The sequence below is a fragment of the Chroicocephalus ridibundus genome, chromosome 6 (assembly GCF_963924245.1).
Source record: "Chroicocephalus ridibundus chromosome 6, bChrRid1.1, whole genome shotgun sequence".
Classification (NCBI taxonomy): domain Eukaryota; kingdom Metazoa; phylum Chordata; class Aves; order Charadriiformes; family Laridae; genus Chroicocephalus; species Chroicocephalus ridibundus.
In genome coordinates this window covers 15,966,771-15,984,191 of record NC_086289.1, presented here as the reverse complement: position 1 = coordinate 15,984,191, position 17,421 = coordinate 15,966,771, and the positions used below count along the sequence as shown (strand labels likewise).

The 17,421-nt window shown below is 64.2% G+C and overlaps 1 protein-coding gene across 2 annotated transcripts; it reads right to left on the bottom strand.

Moving 5' to 3' along the window:
- Positions 1-692: 692 nt before the first annotated feature.
- On the bottom strand, positions 693-14,393 carry PPRC1 (PPARG related coactivator 1). Of its 2 annotated transcripts, none has more exons than XM_063339483.1 (14): positions 14,232-14,393; positions 10,374-10,517; positions 10,023-10,178; positions 9,483-9,593; positions 6,282-9,084; positions 5,815-5,868; positions 5,345-5,405; positions 4,934-5,001; positions 3,973-4,771; positions 2,257-2,430; positions 2,023-2,086; positions 1,638-1,759; positions 1,341-1,492; positions 693-1,025 (listed from the first exon to the last, which is right to left on the bottom strand). In XM_063339483.1, exons 1-14 carry the CDS (start codon positions 14,373-14,375, stop codon positions 922-924), a joined length of 4,956 nt encoding a protein of 1,651 aa, XP_063195553.1. In that variant the 5' UTR covers positions 14,376-14,393; the 3' UTR covers positions 693-921. The 2 variants fall into 2 exon arrangements, with proteins under 2 accessions (XP_063195553.1, XP_063195554.1); XM_063339484.1 differs by having other exon boundaries at positions 10,023-10,175.
- Between the last annotated feature and the right edge of the window lie 3,028 nt (positions 14,394-17,421).

Sequence of the window (17,421 nt, the reverse complement as noted above, 5' to 3'; positions counted from 1 at the left end):
CCCTCCCCATCACTGTCCATCCTTCCTCTGCCAAGCACCATCCCCCTGTGCTCTGCCCGCTGCGGATGCCTGTAACCTCTCTGCAGTCACACCAACACCTCTCCCTCAGGGGACACACGGAGATGAGATGTCAGACATCCCTCTCCTTCTGGCGAGCTGGAGCAAAACCAACTAGCAGGCTTGAAGGGGACAGGCAGCCATCGTGGTTGCACACACTGCCCTCAGAGCGGGCAGACCCCTGCCCGTGCTCCTGCCAAGGGCTTGAGCCCCTAGTACCCCAGCCCACAGCAGGGAGCGGCGGTGGAGGATCTTGCACTGCCCCTCTGTGGCCACCACGGGAGGTGCAGGTGGCCCCAAAACCCAACCCTATCAAGGATAGGGTGCTGAGTCCTCACTCCAGCAGAGCCCAAGAGACGGTCAGAGGGGTCTGCACTGCCTGTCCTCAAAGAGGCGTTCACCCTGTGCCCGGCCATTTGGGAGCTGCCACAGACCCCTCAGGGCAGCTCAGCGACCCTAGTCTTGCCCCAGTTTCCCCAGACACCCCACTCCTGCACCCAGTCCCCAACCTGTGCTACTTCTCATGGGGCCAGACCCCAGCACAGAGCCCCCAGGATCCTGAGGGGGCACAGCCTGAGCCCACGCCTGGGAACAGCCCACGGGAAGGAGGAGACGAGGCAGTGCTACTGTTTGGGCATCCGCATTTATTACGTGGCTGGGGCAAGCCTGGGGCTGCCACTCGCCTGGGCCCCTCCGGTCAAAGGCAAATGACCCGTCCTCCTTAAATACTGGTTATAAAACAAATTTCTTTTTTTCCTTTTTCTTTTTCTTAAAAACCCCATCTCTCTCTCTCTCTCTCCATACTTTTTTTGTCTTTTGTGTTTGAGTATAAAAGTGGGGGCGGGCGCTCCGCCTCGCCTGCCGCTACCTCCGCAGGCTGCGCTGTGCCTGCCGCAGCAGCGTGTCGAAGTCCAGGGAGTCAAACTTGCTCTTGACGGGGGCCGGGTCGAAATCCTCACGGTTTGAGTCTGGAAGACACAGGAAGAGGCTGCCTTGAGCCATGGGGACACTGTTCTGACCATCCCTGCAGCAACTCCTTCCCATCTTACTTCACATGCCAACCTCCAGACCCAGAGCTGGGCTGATGGAGGACCAGACCTGGCCTCCATCACAGCGCTGGAGGGATGGGGAGCCCCCATCCAACCTCCCCTGAGGACAGGACTTTCCCTGAACACGGCCCTGCCCAACCAAGCGTGACCAATCCCAAGGATGGGGACCCCTACTCCTGGGAAGGAGAGAGGACCCATGGTGCCACCCCTCAACGTGGGGGCTGCACAACTCACCCAAGTCGGCATAGTTCCTCCTGCAGAACTGCCGGCGGCCACCAAAGCACAGGTCGAAGGGCTGCTCATCTGGGCGCCGCAGCTTGTGCCCGCTCTCAATAGCAGCAAAGGCTTCTTCGGCATAGCGGTAGGTGACAAAGCCATAGTTGTCCCTGGAGCCAGAGAAGAAGAAGAAAGAGATCAGTGGCAACGCAGTATGTTTGTCCCACCTTGGTCCACACTGTCCCCTTGAACGGGAAAGGGGCCAAGAGAAGCCATCTCTGGGAAGAGGCTGCCCCACATCCCTGCAGCTCTTACCCCTCGGATCGGAAGTGCAGGGTGCACTCCTCAATGTCCCCAAACACAGAGAAGCGGTGCCGCAGCTCTGACCGTGTCATCCTGCTGGGGATCTTGCCAATAAACACAACTCGCCGCTCCTCCTGCAGGCAGGGATGCGCCGTCATGTGAGATGGGAACAGGGGGACTCAGCATCTCCCAACGTTGGCATCTCCGAGCCCTCCCAGTGAGCAGGACCCCTTGCACAGAGCACCCTCCCAGCATCGCCACCCATCACACCATGCCCTGGCCAGAGCCTCCCAGCAACACTGACCACAAGGCTGCAAGCCCATGGCTTTCTCAAGCGATGGAGGGGCTGGGGACCCCCAAATCTTCAGCCCCAGCTTCCCAGCCCTCCAACACTCACTATTGCACGTTCCTTCTGGAGGATCCTCTGCCTTTGGTAGTGGTCCTGTGCGTCGTAACTGTATCTGGTAGGGCAGAAACGGGACATGTGAGCTACAGGGTCATGGGGGTGCCAGAAGAAAGTGATCCCAGACACAAGGGAGATACTGAAGGAGTGGTCCACTCCTGCCCAGGACACAGGGGGCTGGAAGATGGCTTGGGGGAGCTCAAACCCCTGCAGGGTGGCCACACTCACCTTCTCCGCCTGTTACTCCTCCTGCGGGGCGAGGGGGAGCGGGACTGGCTGCGGGATGTGGACCTGGATGAGTAGGAGGATGTTGATGATGACGATGAGGACCTGTCCCGGGACCTGCCACATGACCCACAGCTGGAGCGGGAGGAGGAGCTGTGGGAACATCTTGAGCGGTACCTGGGGAAAGGAGAGACACAGCTCAGTGCTGAGCCCTCTAGATGCCCAGCACCATGAGGCTCCGGAGAAGAAAAAGACTCAGTCCTCCCCGAGGTACCCAGCACCCCACTCAGACAGGGCCCATCCCCAGGGTAAGCTGGGCTATGGAAACCTCTGCCCAAGTTTGCTGGGGCAGTGGCAACACTACAGAGACGTTGCTCCACTTGGCTCCAAACACTGCAGTGAAAAGGGAGCAGGCTCACAACAGGTGAAGAGCCTCTGAAGAGCAAGAAATAGTCACAGAGGAACCATGCAGCACATGGCTGTGACTGCGCAAGGAGCCGGGGGGGCTGGGGCTGCTGTGCTGAGCCCCATACGGTGCACAGGATAACACTGGAGCCATCACATCCACATTGCACTCAACAGCCGTGCAAATGGAGACCGTACATGCCTCCAACCACAACAAGGGCCATGGCATAGCACTGGGACAGGGCTGGGCTTCTGTGCTCACAGCCTCCTGCCCGCAAGAGCTTCTCTGGCAAGGACAGGCAAAGCTTAAGGACAGCACGACTGAAACCCCTCTGGGATCAAGCTGTGCTGCCTCCAGCCAGCAGCAGCATCCCTCTCCGAACATGCTGCCCACAGGTGGTCCCCGCTACAGGCGAACCCAGGCCCCATGTGGGGCATGCTGCCTGGTACTGCCACATATTCTCCTGGAGGACAGCGGGTCAGGATGGCACAGTCCGTGGGGACATTTCCCAGCACAGGGACAGCTGCATTTGCTGGAAAGCCAAGCCAGACAGGGCAACTCCCTGAGCTGCACGTCCTTGGGACACGGCACTATATATGTGCCCTTTCCAGCTCCCACCTCCACCTATTGGCCACTGATGGAGGGGCCTTGGTTGGACAAGCCCTTCATGCCCAGTGATCTGGGATGCCTCCAGAGTTGGTTGAACATACAGGGAAGGGGAGATGAGGGATCCCTTGCCAGCTGTAGTGCCTCTCACCCCAGCTGGGACAGGCTGTGCATCACTCAGATGCACAAGACTCCAAAAGAAACACGTCCCACAGAGACCAAGCCGCCCCACTTTCCTACGCAGCCACCTCCATGGGGAGCTCCTGAGGCAGCCAAGCCAGACAGGTTTTTCTCTGCTTGCCTCCAGCAGCCCCCTGGAGGGCTCCATTGTGGCTCCTCATTTCTACACCCAGGGCTGCATCAGTCCCACAGCAAACACCAACACCTGCAATAATACCCCAGAAAAAGCATCCAAAAGCCAAGGTGCAGCCAAGAACTCGTACCATGGTGTTCCAGGAGTAAGGAAGCCTGGCTCAGCAGTGGCCTCACAGGCACACCTGCCCAGATGTGAGGTTCAGCCAGACACTCACTATCAGGGTGTCAGTGCAGCTCCCCCAGTCTCTGCGAGCCAGGCATCCCTTCAAAAGGGCCACCAGGACAAAAAGATCAAATACAGTCAACATAAAGAGGTGTCTGGGCACCCTCGCAGAAGACCGTCCACCAGACAATTGCCCATAGAGCAAGCGGACCGATGCTCCACCACTTACCTTCGCCACCGCTTGGGTGGTGGGGAGAATGACCGTGACCGGGATCGGGAGGACGAGGATGAAGATGAAGAGGAGGACTCACTAGCTCCATCTGAACTGGAGCTGAAAGAACGGCTGGCACGGCTCCGGCCAGCCCTCCAGCTACCAGCAGAGGGGCTGGGTGAGTCCCGGGGTCTCCGGTAGCAGCGCAGGGACCTCTTGGCAGCAGCACGACTGGGCTGGGCACTGGGAGTCCGCACCTCCTGGTCCCGGCAGGGGGATGCAGCGGGAGACAGGAGCACGGAGGTGGGGGGGCTGCTGCACCCAGCGGTGGCCTTATTTGGGACGCTAGTCCGATAATCCAGGGGAGCTAGGCAGGCCGTCCCCAGGGGCTCCTGGCTGGGCCCCATGGTGGTGCTGGGAGCTGGCGGGGTGGACTTGGGCTGGTCCAGCGTCCGTTTGGTTAAGGAGGAGATGGGTTTGATAGTGATGTCCCGGTGGTGTTTGACATTCCAGCGGGAGCCGCCCTCAGTAGGGGGCTGTGTGCCAGGGCCGCCATTGCTGTCCGGCCGCACCGCACCCGGGATGCAGTAGTCGTGGTCTCCCGAGCAGACGTGGCTGGGGGCTGAGCTGGTGGTGGCTGGTATTGGGCTCTTCCCCTGGAGCTTGCTTGGGGGCAGCGGCTTGGCTTTTACCAGCTTGGTTGTTTTCTGGGGCCCTTCCTGGGACACGGACCCGGGCGACTTGGCCTTGGCCAGCAACGAGACAGCAGGCAATGGCTTCCAGAGCTGGTGGGGGGGCGTCGCTGGGGGAGTGAGGCCTGCAAGAGGACCGGAGGGCTTTAAAGAGCAGCCCCCTGCTTCAGCCCACCTAACTGGGGTCCTTCCTGGCTCGGCTCCCCTCAAGCCCCAGTGTCTCCCCCAGCCCCACAACAGCCCCTGCCAGGACACAGCGGGCTCTGCTGCCTCGTCCCAAGCATTACCTGCCACGTTGGCCAGCTCAGAGGCTTGCAGGCCATCCAGGGGCTTCCTGTCCTGCTGGGTCTCAGGCCTGAAAAGTGGAAAGGAGCTTTGTTGAATGTGCCCAGTCCCCCCACCCGAGCTGCCCCACCAGCCAGGCTGGGAGCGCAGAGGACCTGAGAGAGCTGCAAGGATGGAACTTGCACAACCCAATCATGCCCATCACTGCTTCCCCTTATTTTTCCCCCTCAGTCCCAGCTCTTGCCCCCAACCCAGCGAGAAGCTCAGCCCCTCCTGGGCCAGCAAACACAGCCCCCGGTGCAGTTCGGACCCTGCCAGGACTAAGAGCTGCCCCGTGCCCCTGCTGAAGGTAGGGCTCAGCCCTCTACCAGGCTCCACACTGGGGCACCGGCTGCAAAGGTCTTGGTACTCACCCAGAGCTCCCCGCTGGACGCCTGTCCTCAGGGGGCTGCACGGGAATCTCTTCCTTCTTGGCTGAAAGGAGAGAGGGTGGGTGAGGGTGGCAAGAGGCTGGGTCAGGAGGACAAGGGACAGACCCTGCGTACAGGGACACACACATAGCACCCCAAGCACTGCCAGGGAGAGGCTTCACAGCACCCCAAACTCTGCTCCCTACAGAGAGAAGCTGTACATCCCCTTTCCTTCACGGGCTCTTCACCACCCTCTTGGCTGTCCTGGGGACCCCTAGCCACTTTCACAGGCCAGGAAGGAGACTGGTGCAGAGACACCTCCAGGACAAAGCACCCAGGCAGGGTAACACCAGCCCGCAGGCAGCATTGTCCCGCCCCCCCCTGCTCCCACCCCACCACAAGGAACACAAGCAGCCCGGGGAGGCCAGCAGGGCACAGAGAGTCCCGCGGGGGATGGCACGCCGCATCCGCACCTTCAGTCTTCTCGAACTGCTCCAGCAGGCTGGACAGGTCGGTGGCTTCGATCCCTGGGCCAGGGAGAGAGCACATTAAGTCAGGTCAGCCAAAACCCTCCCGGCACCATGGGGATGCACCTCAGCCCCATCCTCCCCCTGCATCAGCCTCCCCAGATGACAGGGCGAGCGCTGGGGAGAGGCAGTGGCAGAGCCTGCAGCAACTCCACATCTCCCACAGTGAGGACAGGAGCACCCAGCTCTGCAGCCCCAGGAGGGACCAGTTTGGGCACAGCCAGCCCAGACCATCCACTGGAGGCAACGTCCTGGCAGAGCGCTGGGAAGAGACTGCAAGCCTGCGGGCGCAGCTTTGCCACCCTCACCCACAGAAGTGCCAGGAACCAGTCCCGCTACCTGGGCTGCCGGCAGCACCGCAGCCTCGCCGACTGGCGACGCTCAGCCCAGTGCCCCACAGCCCTCCTGCTCACCGATCTCACTGATGAAGGCTTGCACAATGTCCTTGCTGCTGTCGCTGGGCTGTGCTGGGCTGAGGAGCGGCTGGTGCCTCCATGGCCGCGTGGCAGGTGCCTTGGTGGGCAGGCTGCTCTCTCGATTCGCTTTCAGTGGTGCTGCCACAGCCTGGGAGGTGGATTTTTGGCTGGGTGGCTCCTGCCCAGCAGTTGCCTTGGGCTCCGGCAGAGCTTTCTCCTCTGACCCCTTGCCTGGCCCTACAATCTCCTCTGTGGGGCAGGTGCCAGGGGATGCCCCAACAGGGCCAGTGGCAGGGGACACCTCTGCAGGGCAATGGGTGGCAGCTGGGGGGGCCTTTGGGAGCTGGGTGGGGGTTGCAGCCTGGGTCTCCTCCAGAGGCTGGGCGGGGGCAGCCTGGGGGGCTGCTGTGTGCTGGGCTGGCGCTGCAGGAGGGACCCTGCTGGGCTGGGCAGCAGAAGCCGATAGAGCTGCCAGGGGCTGGGCAGGGGCTGGGGCAGGAGGAGTCTTGGGGAGAGAGCTCTCCCCCGCCAGCCGTGCCTGCCTCCTGGGGTCCGACACCCTGCTAGTTGCTGGCCTGGCTGGGCCACCAGCAGCCCCCATCTCGCTGGCAGGAGCAGTAGACGGCTGGGCGAGGAAGGTCGGTGGCTCTGGACAGCTGAGCGCAGGGGTGGCAGGAGGCTGCCCGTGCAGGAGGGCCGTGCTGGGGTGGCCACCAGCCGGAAAGGCAGCAGCACCCTGCAGTGCCGCTCCGGGGTCCCCGTACGCCAGAGGAGGCACCGGAGGAGGCACCGGAGGTGGCATAGGGATTCCTGGCCAGTAGGATGGAGGTGCCCACCCTACCGGCGCGTAGGGGCCGCCGGGGCCAAACGCAGGCGGGGGTGGCATGGTCGGTGGGGGCCAGGCGATGGCTGGAGGCGGGAGGCCAGGCACCATGTGAAAAGTACTGGAGGAGCCGGCACTGGGTGGTGGGGGCAAACCATGGCAGCCCACGGGCTGCGGGTTGAAACAGGGCCAGGAAGGCACTGGTGGGTAGAGGGCGTAAGCACCGGCAGAGGCTGGCGGCATCCCGGTGGGGGCCACCCCAGGGGCTGGGGGCACATTTGGTGCGACAAAAGGCATTGGTGTTGATGGGGGTGCTGGAGCCATGGCAGGTGCCGGAGCCGTGGCAATGGCTGGAGCTGTGGCAGTTGCCGGAGCTGAAGCCAGAGCGGCGGGAGCTTTGCCAGCAGGAGAAGGGACAGCAGTGGGGCTGGCTGGTTTCTCCGGACTCTTCTGAGCGCTGGCTGCCTCAGTGGCAGGGCGCATGGGCGACACCAGGCAGGGGATCTCTGCCAGCTCTGTCGGAGGCTCGGGGATGCTGGGCCACTTGCTGGCTGCTTGCTTCTCACCATCCTTCCTGTCGCCTGGGCTGGGCTGGCGGTGCAGCATGCGGATGCGGTATTCCCGCAGGCTCAGGGCCTTGGGTTTGGCTTCCCTGGGCAGGCCCTCACTTGGCTCTGTTGCCGGCAGGCTCTGGGGCGGCTCCAGCCCCACACCTTGCTCCGTGAGCGGAGAGGCAGCCTCCGAGACCCCGACGCCCTGTCCAGTAGCCGGCTGTGCATCTCCCTCACACTCAGCTTGGTCTGCTGGGCTGGGACACGTGGCTGCTGGCTGCTCCTCCACATTTGGTCCGGTCTTCTCCAGAGGCGCCACAACCTCAGCCTTCTCTGGGGCTATGCTCACTGTTTCTGGTGCCGGCTCCTTCTGCAGCTCCCGTTGCCCTTTCTCAAGCAGGCAGGCCCCTGTCGTGCTCCGGGGCCTGCCCCGGGGCCGTGGCACCCGCTCGACATGCAGCTCCATCTGCCCTTCCTTCCGGGCTCGCTCCAGCTGCTGTGCCAGGAAGTCCGAGACCTGGGTGGAGGGACAGGCTGCCCGCCGCCGGCTGGTGGGCTGCTGGCCCGGGGGCTGCCCGGAGCCAGCTGAGCGGAGCCGGTGGGCCACACAGTCCCTGCCTGGCCTGGCCTGCTCACTTTGGTCCTCCTCTCCTTTCTTTTTCCGACTCTTCCTTGCTCTCTCACGGCCGCGTCCCTTCTCAGAGCCCTCGCGTTTACCACCTGCTGGAGCCCCCGTGCTGGGCTGGGAGCTGCTGTCGGGGCTCCAGGCTCTGGGTGCTGCTTTCTCTGGGGGGCACATGCTCTCTGGAGTAGTGCAGGAGGGCTCCTTTCCAGGTGGTTTCTCCTCCTTCTCCGTCCTGTTTTGCCGGGCTGGAGCTCCTGATGGCTCCTCTCTATCCTCTGGGATTGACTTCCCAGTACTCTCTGCTGCCAGGAGTTGGGGCTGCAGGTCAGGGAAGCTGGGAGCCAAGGGCTGCAGGACCACGGGGATCTCCACACTCTCCCCCTCACCAGGCACAATTTCCAGCAAGACAGGACCACTCAGGAGCTCCTTGGCCACAGGCTCGGTCTCGGGGTCCAAGCACACAGTGAAGGTGGGCAGGCAGTATGGATGCATGGACTTCACCAGCTCACTCAGGGACACGTCACCTGTGTTGATGATGCAGGGGTCTTCGTGCTCCTCCAGTGCCGCCCCAGCCCTGCTCACACAAAACTCCCCAGCCTCCATGCTGCTGTCTCGCTCTGGGCTCAAGGCAGCTTCGTCCTCCTCTTCCTCCCCATCGCTGCGCTGCGGCAGGGGCTGCTCTCGGGCCCGGTGCCGGCCCACCTTCCTCTCCACCCTCGGGGTACTGCAGACTTGCTTCTTCGGCAGCGCTGGGTCCTCGAGGCCATGTGCGGCACGGTCCCAAGCCAGGTCTGTGTCGGTCTGGGAAGGGGAAGCGAAGTGATCATCAGCTCCTGGTCTTTCACCGGAGCCACCCTGGGCAGAGCCAGCTGTGGGTCTGCTGCGACTCTGCAGCAAAGCCCCCGGGCAGACACAAAGGTGGAATATGTTTGACCCTCCCAGTAAGACGCAACAGAGCTGGAAAGCCCCCACCTCTACAGGGGCATCCAAAGCATCCCCAGTCCCACAGAACCCACCAGCTGGGGAAGTCCCTGCTCACGCTGCCACTGGTGCCTTGCAAAAGCATTGCTTCTGAGAGAGGACACCTGTGCCAGGTGGGAAGGCAGGGGCTGGGGGGCAGCAGCACGGACACAGTTACACCAGCACCACCATGACACCACTCCTTAATCTCCTTCAGCTTCCCCCGTTCAGTTGCTCACCTTCCCAACCACAGAGACGCTGCTGCTGAGAGGCCTGAGAGCCTTGGGCTGCTCCAGGGCTGGGCTCTCGCACTCCAGTGACGGACGGGATAAGCTGAGAAACTTCTGAAACTGGAGAGGAGACGGACAGAGGATGAGGTAGCATCAGATTGCTGCTGCTGGAGGGGACAGGCCACCCCCAGCCCCACAGTGGCCACGCATGTCACCCCGCAGAGCCTGGGAGGAAACTCAGCCCTGTTTCACCCATGGCACACACAGCACAGCTGGTTGAGCAGAGGGGGACGGGCTGCTCCCCAGAGCCTCTGCCACTTCTCTGTCTCTTCACCAAGACCCAAGGTGAAGGCATGGCGCCCCAAGCTCACACCAGAGCCCTGGTGTGCAGGGGGTGTCCAGGGCTGGCTGGTCAGAGGAACCATCCCAGGGTGCTGGAGACCAGGGTCCTACCACCTCAAGACACCCTTGTGCCCGGACGTGGCAGAGCCCTGCCTGAGCATCTTCCCACCCATTTTGGCATCGGGCTGTCTCTGTCACACAACTCACCGAGGGATTATCCCGCTCCCGAGGGGAAGTCAGCAGCTCTGCGTCCATGATGGTGTCAAAGGGGGACAGGGTCTCATCGTCCGTGCTGTCCAGGATCTCAGTGATGGCAGTTAGCAGGGACAGCTCGTTCTGCGCATCCAGGCAGGCCTTGCTCTGCTGCAAGGGCAGGGGCAGTCTCAGAGGGTGGTGGGACACGGCCACAGGGGACCCTGCCGCCACCCCCACCATGCCACAGCCAGAGCCAGCCCAGCTGCCACTTCCCACACATTGGACTTGATGATCCCAAGGGTCTTTTCCAACCTAAATGATTCTATCATTCTATGGTTCCCACGCCCGTGTGTGTGTTCCCACCTCGCTCAGAGAGAGGTCCTCGATGATGGAGATCACAGAGGAGTCGAGATAGTTCTGCATCGTTCCCAGGATCTCTTCGGCCTCCAAGATGGTTTCCGCATCCAGCGACGTTAAGTTCAGGTCATCCTCCTCCAGGGAAAAGCACTGTCAAGGAGCACAGGGTAAATACTTTGCAAAGCACCACTACCAGCGCTCATCTCCTCCGCAGGGCACGTGGGCTCCCGACGGCCTGCGCTGCAAACACGCAAGGGAGGCAGGTGGGACACGGCTGCGCTGCTGGCCAGAAGATGGCTTTTCAGGAGAGGTTCGGACCAGTCCACCCCACTGCACAAAGCCCCGTGACACTTTCGGCCTGAGACCCCTCCGATCACCAGGGACACTTCCACACCGAAAACTCCCGCACGATTCGCTCTGCGTCTGCATGACTGGGAAAGATGAATCGATAAAACCCCAGTAATTCCCAGGCTCTGCCCAACACCACACATCGCTCATGCTGGATGGGGAGGGATGAAGCCAGCTCCCCCCACCCCATGGACTGTCACATGCTCCTCTGACTCCACTGTTGGTGCTTCAGATAAGCCCCAAAACATTACGAAATTCATAACGAAAGCGCAGGAGTCAGCAACAGGGATGCGGCCAGCTGCCACTGCCAGGGCCCTCTCCTGACACCCCTGCCGCAGGCTACAAGAGGACACGGACTGTACTCCCAATCCAGGACCAAAACGGCTTTATTACTCTTCTTCCTCCAAATTCCCAGCCCCACATCCTTTCCAGTCCCCCAGCCAGCTCCAGGGATGTTTGGGTAACGCTGGATAACTTCGGAAAGGTCTTTGCACCGCACTCCATGGTGCGACACAGCCCAGCGCTGCAGGGTGATCAGGAAAAGCCAGGAAAAGCGAGATGCCAGGCGAGGGCAGGGGGCTGTGGCCCCCGGCTAAGCAAAGCCACTGGATACGCAGCCTCTGCCAGGAGCAGAGCAGCAGTGCAGGCGTGTCGCACGCACGAGACGGGACGCGAATTCCTGTTTGCAGATGGGCTTAGGCAGAGATAACGCAGGCAGGGAAGATAAGGGGACCAAGGACGGAGCCCTGGGAGAGCACACCTCTCTCTGATGCAGCTCACCCAGGTTTCACATACGTCCCGCAGCTTCCACAAGCCTGAGCCCACGCAGGACAAAACGCCCCCCGTCCCCTGTACAAGGTCTTGCCTGTACTTTGGACCACTCTCCTGGCAAGAGGGAGGCTGCGCCGGAGGGAGAGCGGGCGTTTCACTAAATAGGTGTTTCCTAAAATATGGCAGCACCAATGCCACCTGCCCAAGTCCCTGGTCCCTGGGGCTCTTCAGAGCCTTGTCCCCATCTGACAGAGCAGGCACTTCTGGCCGTGGCACAGCCAGGAGCCCTCTGTGAACCTGGAGCATAGGCATCCCGGGACCAGGCTGGGATTCAGAGCCAGGACCCACCCGAATCCCCTCAGCCTGTTACTGCATGCCGACATGGCAGCCCCGAAGCGCAGGGGTCTGCAGTGGTTTGGGGCTCAGCAGCCTGGGCCTCCCGCTCCCAGGGCTCTCCGCCTGGAAGCAGAGCCCGACGGTGACACCAGGACCCTGCTCCACCCTGCCATGCAGATCAGGCTCTGGAGCAGTTTTGCCGCTCCGCATCTCCAGTCCCCTCCCTCAGCCAGCGCTGGCTGCCGGTCAGAACCTGGTGCGGAGCCCCGCTGGCAGCCCTCTACGGCGCAGCCTGGCTGCGATTCCCGGCCAATCCTCCCGGAGATACTGGGAGGAGCAGGGAAGCACATCCAGGCTCACACGCCCAGCACTGCCAAGCGCCAGCGTGCAGCCCTGAGTCAGCGGTGACCAGCAGGCAGAGGCACCCAGACCACCGGAGGAGCCAGCCGAAGGGATCTCATGGAGCATCAGCAGCTGAGGGACGCGGGGACAAGGTCACCCCTGCCTGCTGATGGCAAGGGGGTCCGGGGGAAGCCCCGGGGGTTGCATGGCCCTGCCCATCTTGCCGCAGGGCTGGCTCTCCCCAAAGGCAGCATCTAATAAGAGGTTTCCAGCCATGACCGGCGCTGGACGTTTGGAGGGAGGGAAGTAAAATCCTCCCACTCAAATGGCCTCTTCCCGCGGCTCCAGCCCGCAGCCCGGGAGGGAGGGAGGGAGGGCGGGCGATCTCCCAAGCCCTCCTCGACTCCGTTGACTCAGCGCCTTGCAACAAGGAGTCCCACAGCCGTGAGTCACCGGCGAAGGAGGCCGCATTCCCCCAGGACTCCCTTTGATCCACCTGGGGCCGGGCACCTCCGTCAGCCCTCGACACTTCTGCGTCGGGGCAGGGGCACCAACCAGCCCAGCCTGCTCCCGCCTCCCTGTCCCCCCTCGCTCCGGAGGCGGGGGGCACACAGCCTCCGCGCCCCCACAGCTCCCTGTGTTTGCTTTACGCTCAGCAGCGCAGCAAAGAGGTTGCGGGGTCATGGGGACATTCAAGGACAGGCTTAGGTGACACCGCACCTGGGGAGAAAGGGAGGACACCCGCAGACCCGCAGCAAGCTTTGGGCACACGGGGAGACAGAATTTGAGCCAACAGCTTGAGACAGAGGTGGCCTGAGTGTGGCCACCAGCTCCTGTGGCACGCAGCCAGGGACACTGCGCTTGCCGCTGTGGTACCCAGGGGGCACAATCGGGGCCTCCGCGGGCAGCTGCCCAGCCGAGCTGCGCCGGTGACACTGCGACACGTGTGCCCAGCGTGCCGTGCCGGGGCTACGCCCCAAGCAGAGGGCGGCCATCCTCCACGCACTGGCCACGGGCAAGCTACCAAGGCAAGCTCTCACCTGGCCGGGTCTACCGGCAAGGGCACGGGGGTGAGCCCGGGAAGTCGTGGGGCTCCAACCGGCTGGCCCGGCACGGGCAGAGGATGCTCCGGGGATTTCTCAGCTGTTTTTGGGAAGCATCAGCCGGGAAGACACCTCTCTTCCCTAAACGCAGGAGGGCCCCTCTGCGTCCGGGAGGGGCACGACGGGCTCGTTATCCCCTTGCCCGGGCTCGGGGTGGGGAGCAGCCCCCCCACCGGGCAGGAGCTCCCTAGAAGGGGCAGGAGCGTGGGCGTCCCCAAAATCCCGACCAGCGCACAGCGCAGGTGCCCGCGGCTCCCGTCCAGGGGTGCTGCACCCTCGCGCTCCCCGCCCGGGCACCAGCGCACCCATCGCCGGCACCGGCAGGGTCCCGCCGGGGCCGGTGACACCGGTGGTGGCAGGGACACTGCGCACGGGCGGCAGCACCGCGCCCCAGACCCGTCCCGCTGGAGCCGGAGACGCTTCCTCCGCGATAAACCCCCGCTGCCCCCGGGATAAGCTCCCGGGAAAACTCCCCCGTGCCGGAGCACGCCGCGTCCCCTCCACCGGGAGCTCCTGCCACCGAAACCGGCGGGTGTCTGCGTCCCAAATCGCCCCCCCGCCCCGCCGCGGCCGCAGGTAGCGAAGGGCGGCGCGGGGATGGAGAGACGGCGGGAAGGGGGGGACCTGGCCGGCGACCCCCAGTCCCCCACTCCCCAGGGGCTGGGTGTCACCAAGACCCCCACCCCGGCGGGTCCCGGGGCCGTGCCGCAACCCCCCCACCCCGCATCCCGCCCAGGGGTCTCCCCGCTCCTGTTGCCGCCGCCGCCACCCCACGCCCAGCGGGAGAGCACCGGGCGCTCCGCTCGGCCGGCAGGAGCGGCGTTCCCCCGTCCCAGGCCGGGGCCCCCGCCCGCCAGCGGGGTGGCAGGCCCGCTCACGGCACACGTGGTGCCGCCGCCACCGCGGGAGCCGCCCCGGCCTCCACGTGTCACGGCGCGGCCCGGCGCGCTCCGCCGCCGCTCACCTGCAGGGGACTGCCGGCACGGAGGGACGGGTCCCGCGGGGCTCCGCCACCCGCCAGCCCTCGCAGAGCGGCCCCGGCGGCGGCGGCACCGCCGACCCCGGCCCCGGCGGCGGCGGGCACCGCTCCGCCCCGCAGCGCCGCCATCTTGGCGCCTCAGCTCCCAGCGCGGCCACTGCCGCCGGCGGCACGTGACCGCCGCCCGCCCCGCACTACAGCTCCCGGCGGCCACCGCGCCGCCCCGCCCCTCCCCGCGCGGGGCATGCCGGGAGCGCACCCCTTCGCCGCCGTCGGCGGGGCGGGCGGCGGAGGCCGGCCGAGGGGGGCGGGCAGCGGCGGGGGGCGGGCGGCCATTTTGAGGGCGGGCAAGCCCCGCAGCGTCGCCACCATCTTTGCGGCGGGCGGAGGGGAGGGAGAATGGGCCCCGCCCTGCGGCGCTGGGTGGGCGGGGCCGAGCGAGCGTCACTGGCGGGAAGCGCTCGGCGGGGGCGGGGCGGGGCGCGCATTTTCCCGCGGCGCCGGCTCTGCCGCACACGTGGGCCCGGACGGCCGCCGGGCTCCCTCGGCGGGGAACGGGACCCGCCTGTCCCCGGGGAGCGGGGACAGACTCCGGGCGAGGGTCGCTGCCCGACGGCGGTGAGCCCGCCCTGCCCTCCTTACCGGCGCCAAACCTGGCGCGGGGGCGATGTAGGAAGGGGGGGCAGGGGGGAACGAAGGCGGGGTGGGCACAGTCTGGGCACCGAGGGGTAACAGCCTGCGCCGTTACTGGAGCTGGCACACAGAAAATCACCTGGAGGAGGCAAGGGATGGGAGGAAGCCGAGCTGGGCACATTTGGCACAGCTGTGTCCAGCCCAGCTGCCCCAGGAAGGGCAGGGGATGCCCCTGAGCATAGCTCCTGGCCTGGCTCTGCTTTGGTACCCCCTGTTCATGAGGCCCAGAGTCCCTTTGGGTGCTGTCACCCCCTGTGGCTCTTCCTCCGGCTCCCAGCCAGCAGGATCATCTCTTGGGGCGCAGGGATATGCTCATAGCGGCACAAGTGCAACGTGGGCACGCTGGTAAGAGCTCCGTGGTGCAGGATTTGCCTGGTGGGAGCTAATTGTCCTAGCCTGTCCATCAGTTCCTGGGGGCACAGACCTGCCCTGGCCAGATTTCCTTGGGGATTCACAGGACAGAGCTGCTTTGTTCAGGCTTGTGCACCTGGTCACTGAGCTGGGGCATGTCTGACGCACGGAGCCTCATCCTGCTGCTCTCCTTCCTTCCACCCCTGCCACGAGGGACTTTCATCTGCGAGCGCTCATCCCACGTCACCTCCTGCCTCGCAGGGGCTGCTCCTCCCAAGCAACAAACAGGCTTTCTTTCATCTGGGGGAGCTGCTCCCCTCCTCCTCTTCCTCCTCCAACAAGCCTGTAGCACCTTCCAAGCCCCTCACTGACACCCTTGTCCGGCCAAAATGCCGTCCGAGAAGAGCCAGGCAGCTGGGTTCTCCTCCAGGGCTGTGGAGCCAGGTGTGATCACCGGAGAGTCCCACTGGGTCATGCACACACGTTGGTAAGGGGGGGATGTGAGCACGCCCCTGGGGTTTCAGGTGAGGGAGGCTGTGTTGGTTGTAACAACAGGCCCCTTGGGCCAGTGCTTGCCCCTGGCACTGCAGAGGAAGCCTGGGCAAGCGCTCCGGGCTCCAACTGCGACCCAGGAGTGGTTGCACCTCTGACAGACACCTTGCTGCTCCTGAGCTCAACATGTCTAAAGCAAGGAACAAGTCACTTTGGAAAAGCCCATGTCTCTCCACCGGCCTGAGGAGAAGCTGGCCATGACCCAGGGACCTGCCAACAGCGATGTGGACTGATGTTGCCCTCGGAGCCCCGCAGCTTTCCTGCTCTAAACCATCCTCTCCCTCGGGTGCATCCCGGGCGTGCAGTGTCCTGCCTAATTGCTCTGTCCCTGTGCGTGACAACACTGTGGGGCCCATCCCTCACAGAGCAAGCCTAGCCTGATGCGAGTCCTGCACGTGGGACCATATCCCCTGCGCGTAGGGGCCCTAGCATGCGACCAGAGGGAAACCCACATGCAGGTACCTCCCTCCCCCAGTACGACCCACAGCAGGGGTGCTCGCCATCACAGGGGCAGCACCAGGCACTCCTGCTGGTTTACAAGGCAAAACAAACGACAGACAGAAAGGAAAATGTGCGTACTGTATCACAGATCTACAGCTCCCCTCCCTCCACACGCGGTGATGGTGTCCCTGGCCAGGGAACAGCCTACAAAGGAGAGCTCAAACCCATGTGGTGCTTAAAGGACATTCAGTGAAGAGGAATTCGAGTCCCACCCTGGCAGAAGCAGATGGGCTGGCGTCGGCCCTTCAGTGACGAGAGGGGGCCTGGGCTCCCCCAGGCAGTTTGTTCTGCCCAGGATGCTGCTTCCACCATGGGGCTGGGGCTGCATCTTCGAAGGGCAGCAGACGGGGCTGCGCCAGGCTCTGTCCCTGCAGCAGGTGTGCAGGGTCCTGCAGAGCTGCGTGGGGCTGGAGGAGGATCCCTCTTGAGGTTCCTCTGGGGGTGTGGGGGCGATACTCGTGGAGCAGATGCCCCCAGGGAGACGCTGTCTGCATGGCTCTCTGCTCCTTCTGCCCTGGCGTCTCCCTGGCCTCAGTCCTGGGTGGGTAGAGGGATGTGGTCACATCCCTGCACGGCACAGATCCGAGCAAATCCCCTGCCTCTTGCCTGCCAGTCCCGGCCACGTCTGCACAAGGTGCAGCAAACGCCAGCCACGACCTCCCTGCCCGTGCAACCTGCTGCTGCAAACCCTCCTTCCTTCCTGCCCCCCTCCGCCGCGGCTCTGCTGCTGCCTGGCCCCTTCCCTCCCACTCACCCTCCTCCAGCCTCCCCCGGGGCTGGCAGCCCCCAGGGTGCCCCAGGCTGGGGAGACAGGCAAGGTCCCAAAAACCACCAGCCTTGCACAGCGCCATGCTGCACAGCCATGGCGTCTGCCTCCTGTTCCTGCCGGGTGGACATCGCCAGCAGCTGCCCTGGCATGCAGGCTCTGCCAGGCGCTTTCGCGGGGGGCGGATTTCATCTGCTGCCCAGGACGCGGGTGCCCACGCACCCGTCCCTCCACCTTCCCCCTGCTTCTTTCTCCGTCTCTAGGGAAGGGCAGCCAGGCTGCTGGCCTCCTGCCCGGGGCCTCCGCAGGGCC

Excerpts from the sequence above, each read along its gene's own strand:
- PPRC1 (XM_063339483.1), bottom strand. The coding sequence starts at position 14,375 with ATGGCGGCGCTGCGGGGCGGAGCGGTGCCCGCCGCCGCCGGGGCCGGG. Across the intron at positions 5,406-5,814 it reads GCAGTTCGAGAAGACTGAAG|CCAAGAAGGAAGAGATTCCC; the intron begins GTGCGGATGCGG and ends CTCTCCTTTCAG. Across the intron at positions 5,002-5,344 it reads CGTCCAGCGGGGAGCTCTGG|GCCTGAGACCCAGCAGGACA; the intron begins GTGAGTACCAAG and ends TCCACTTTTCAG.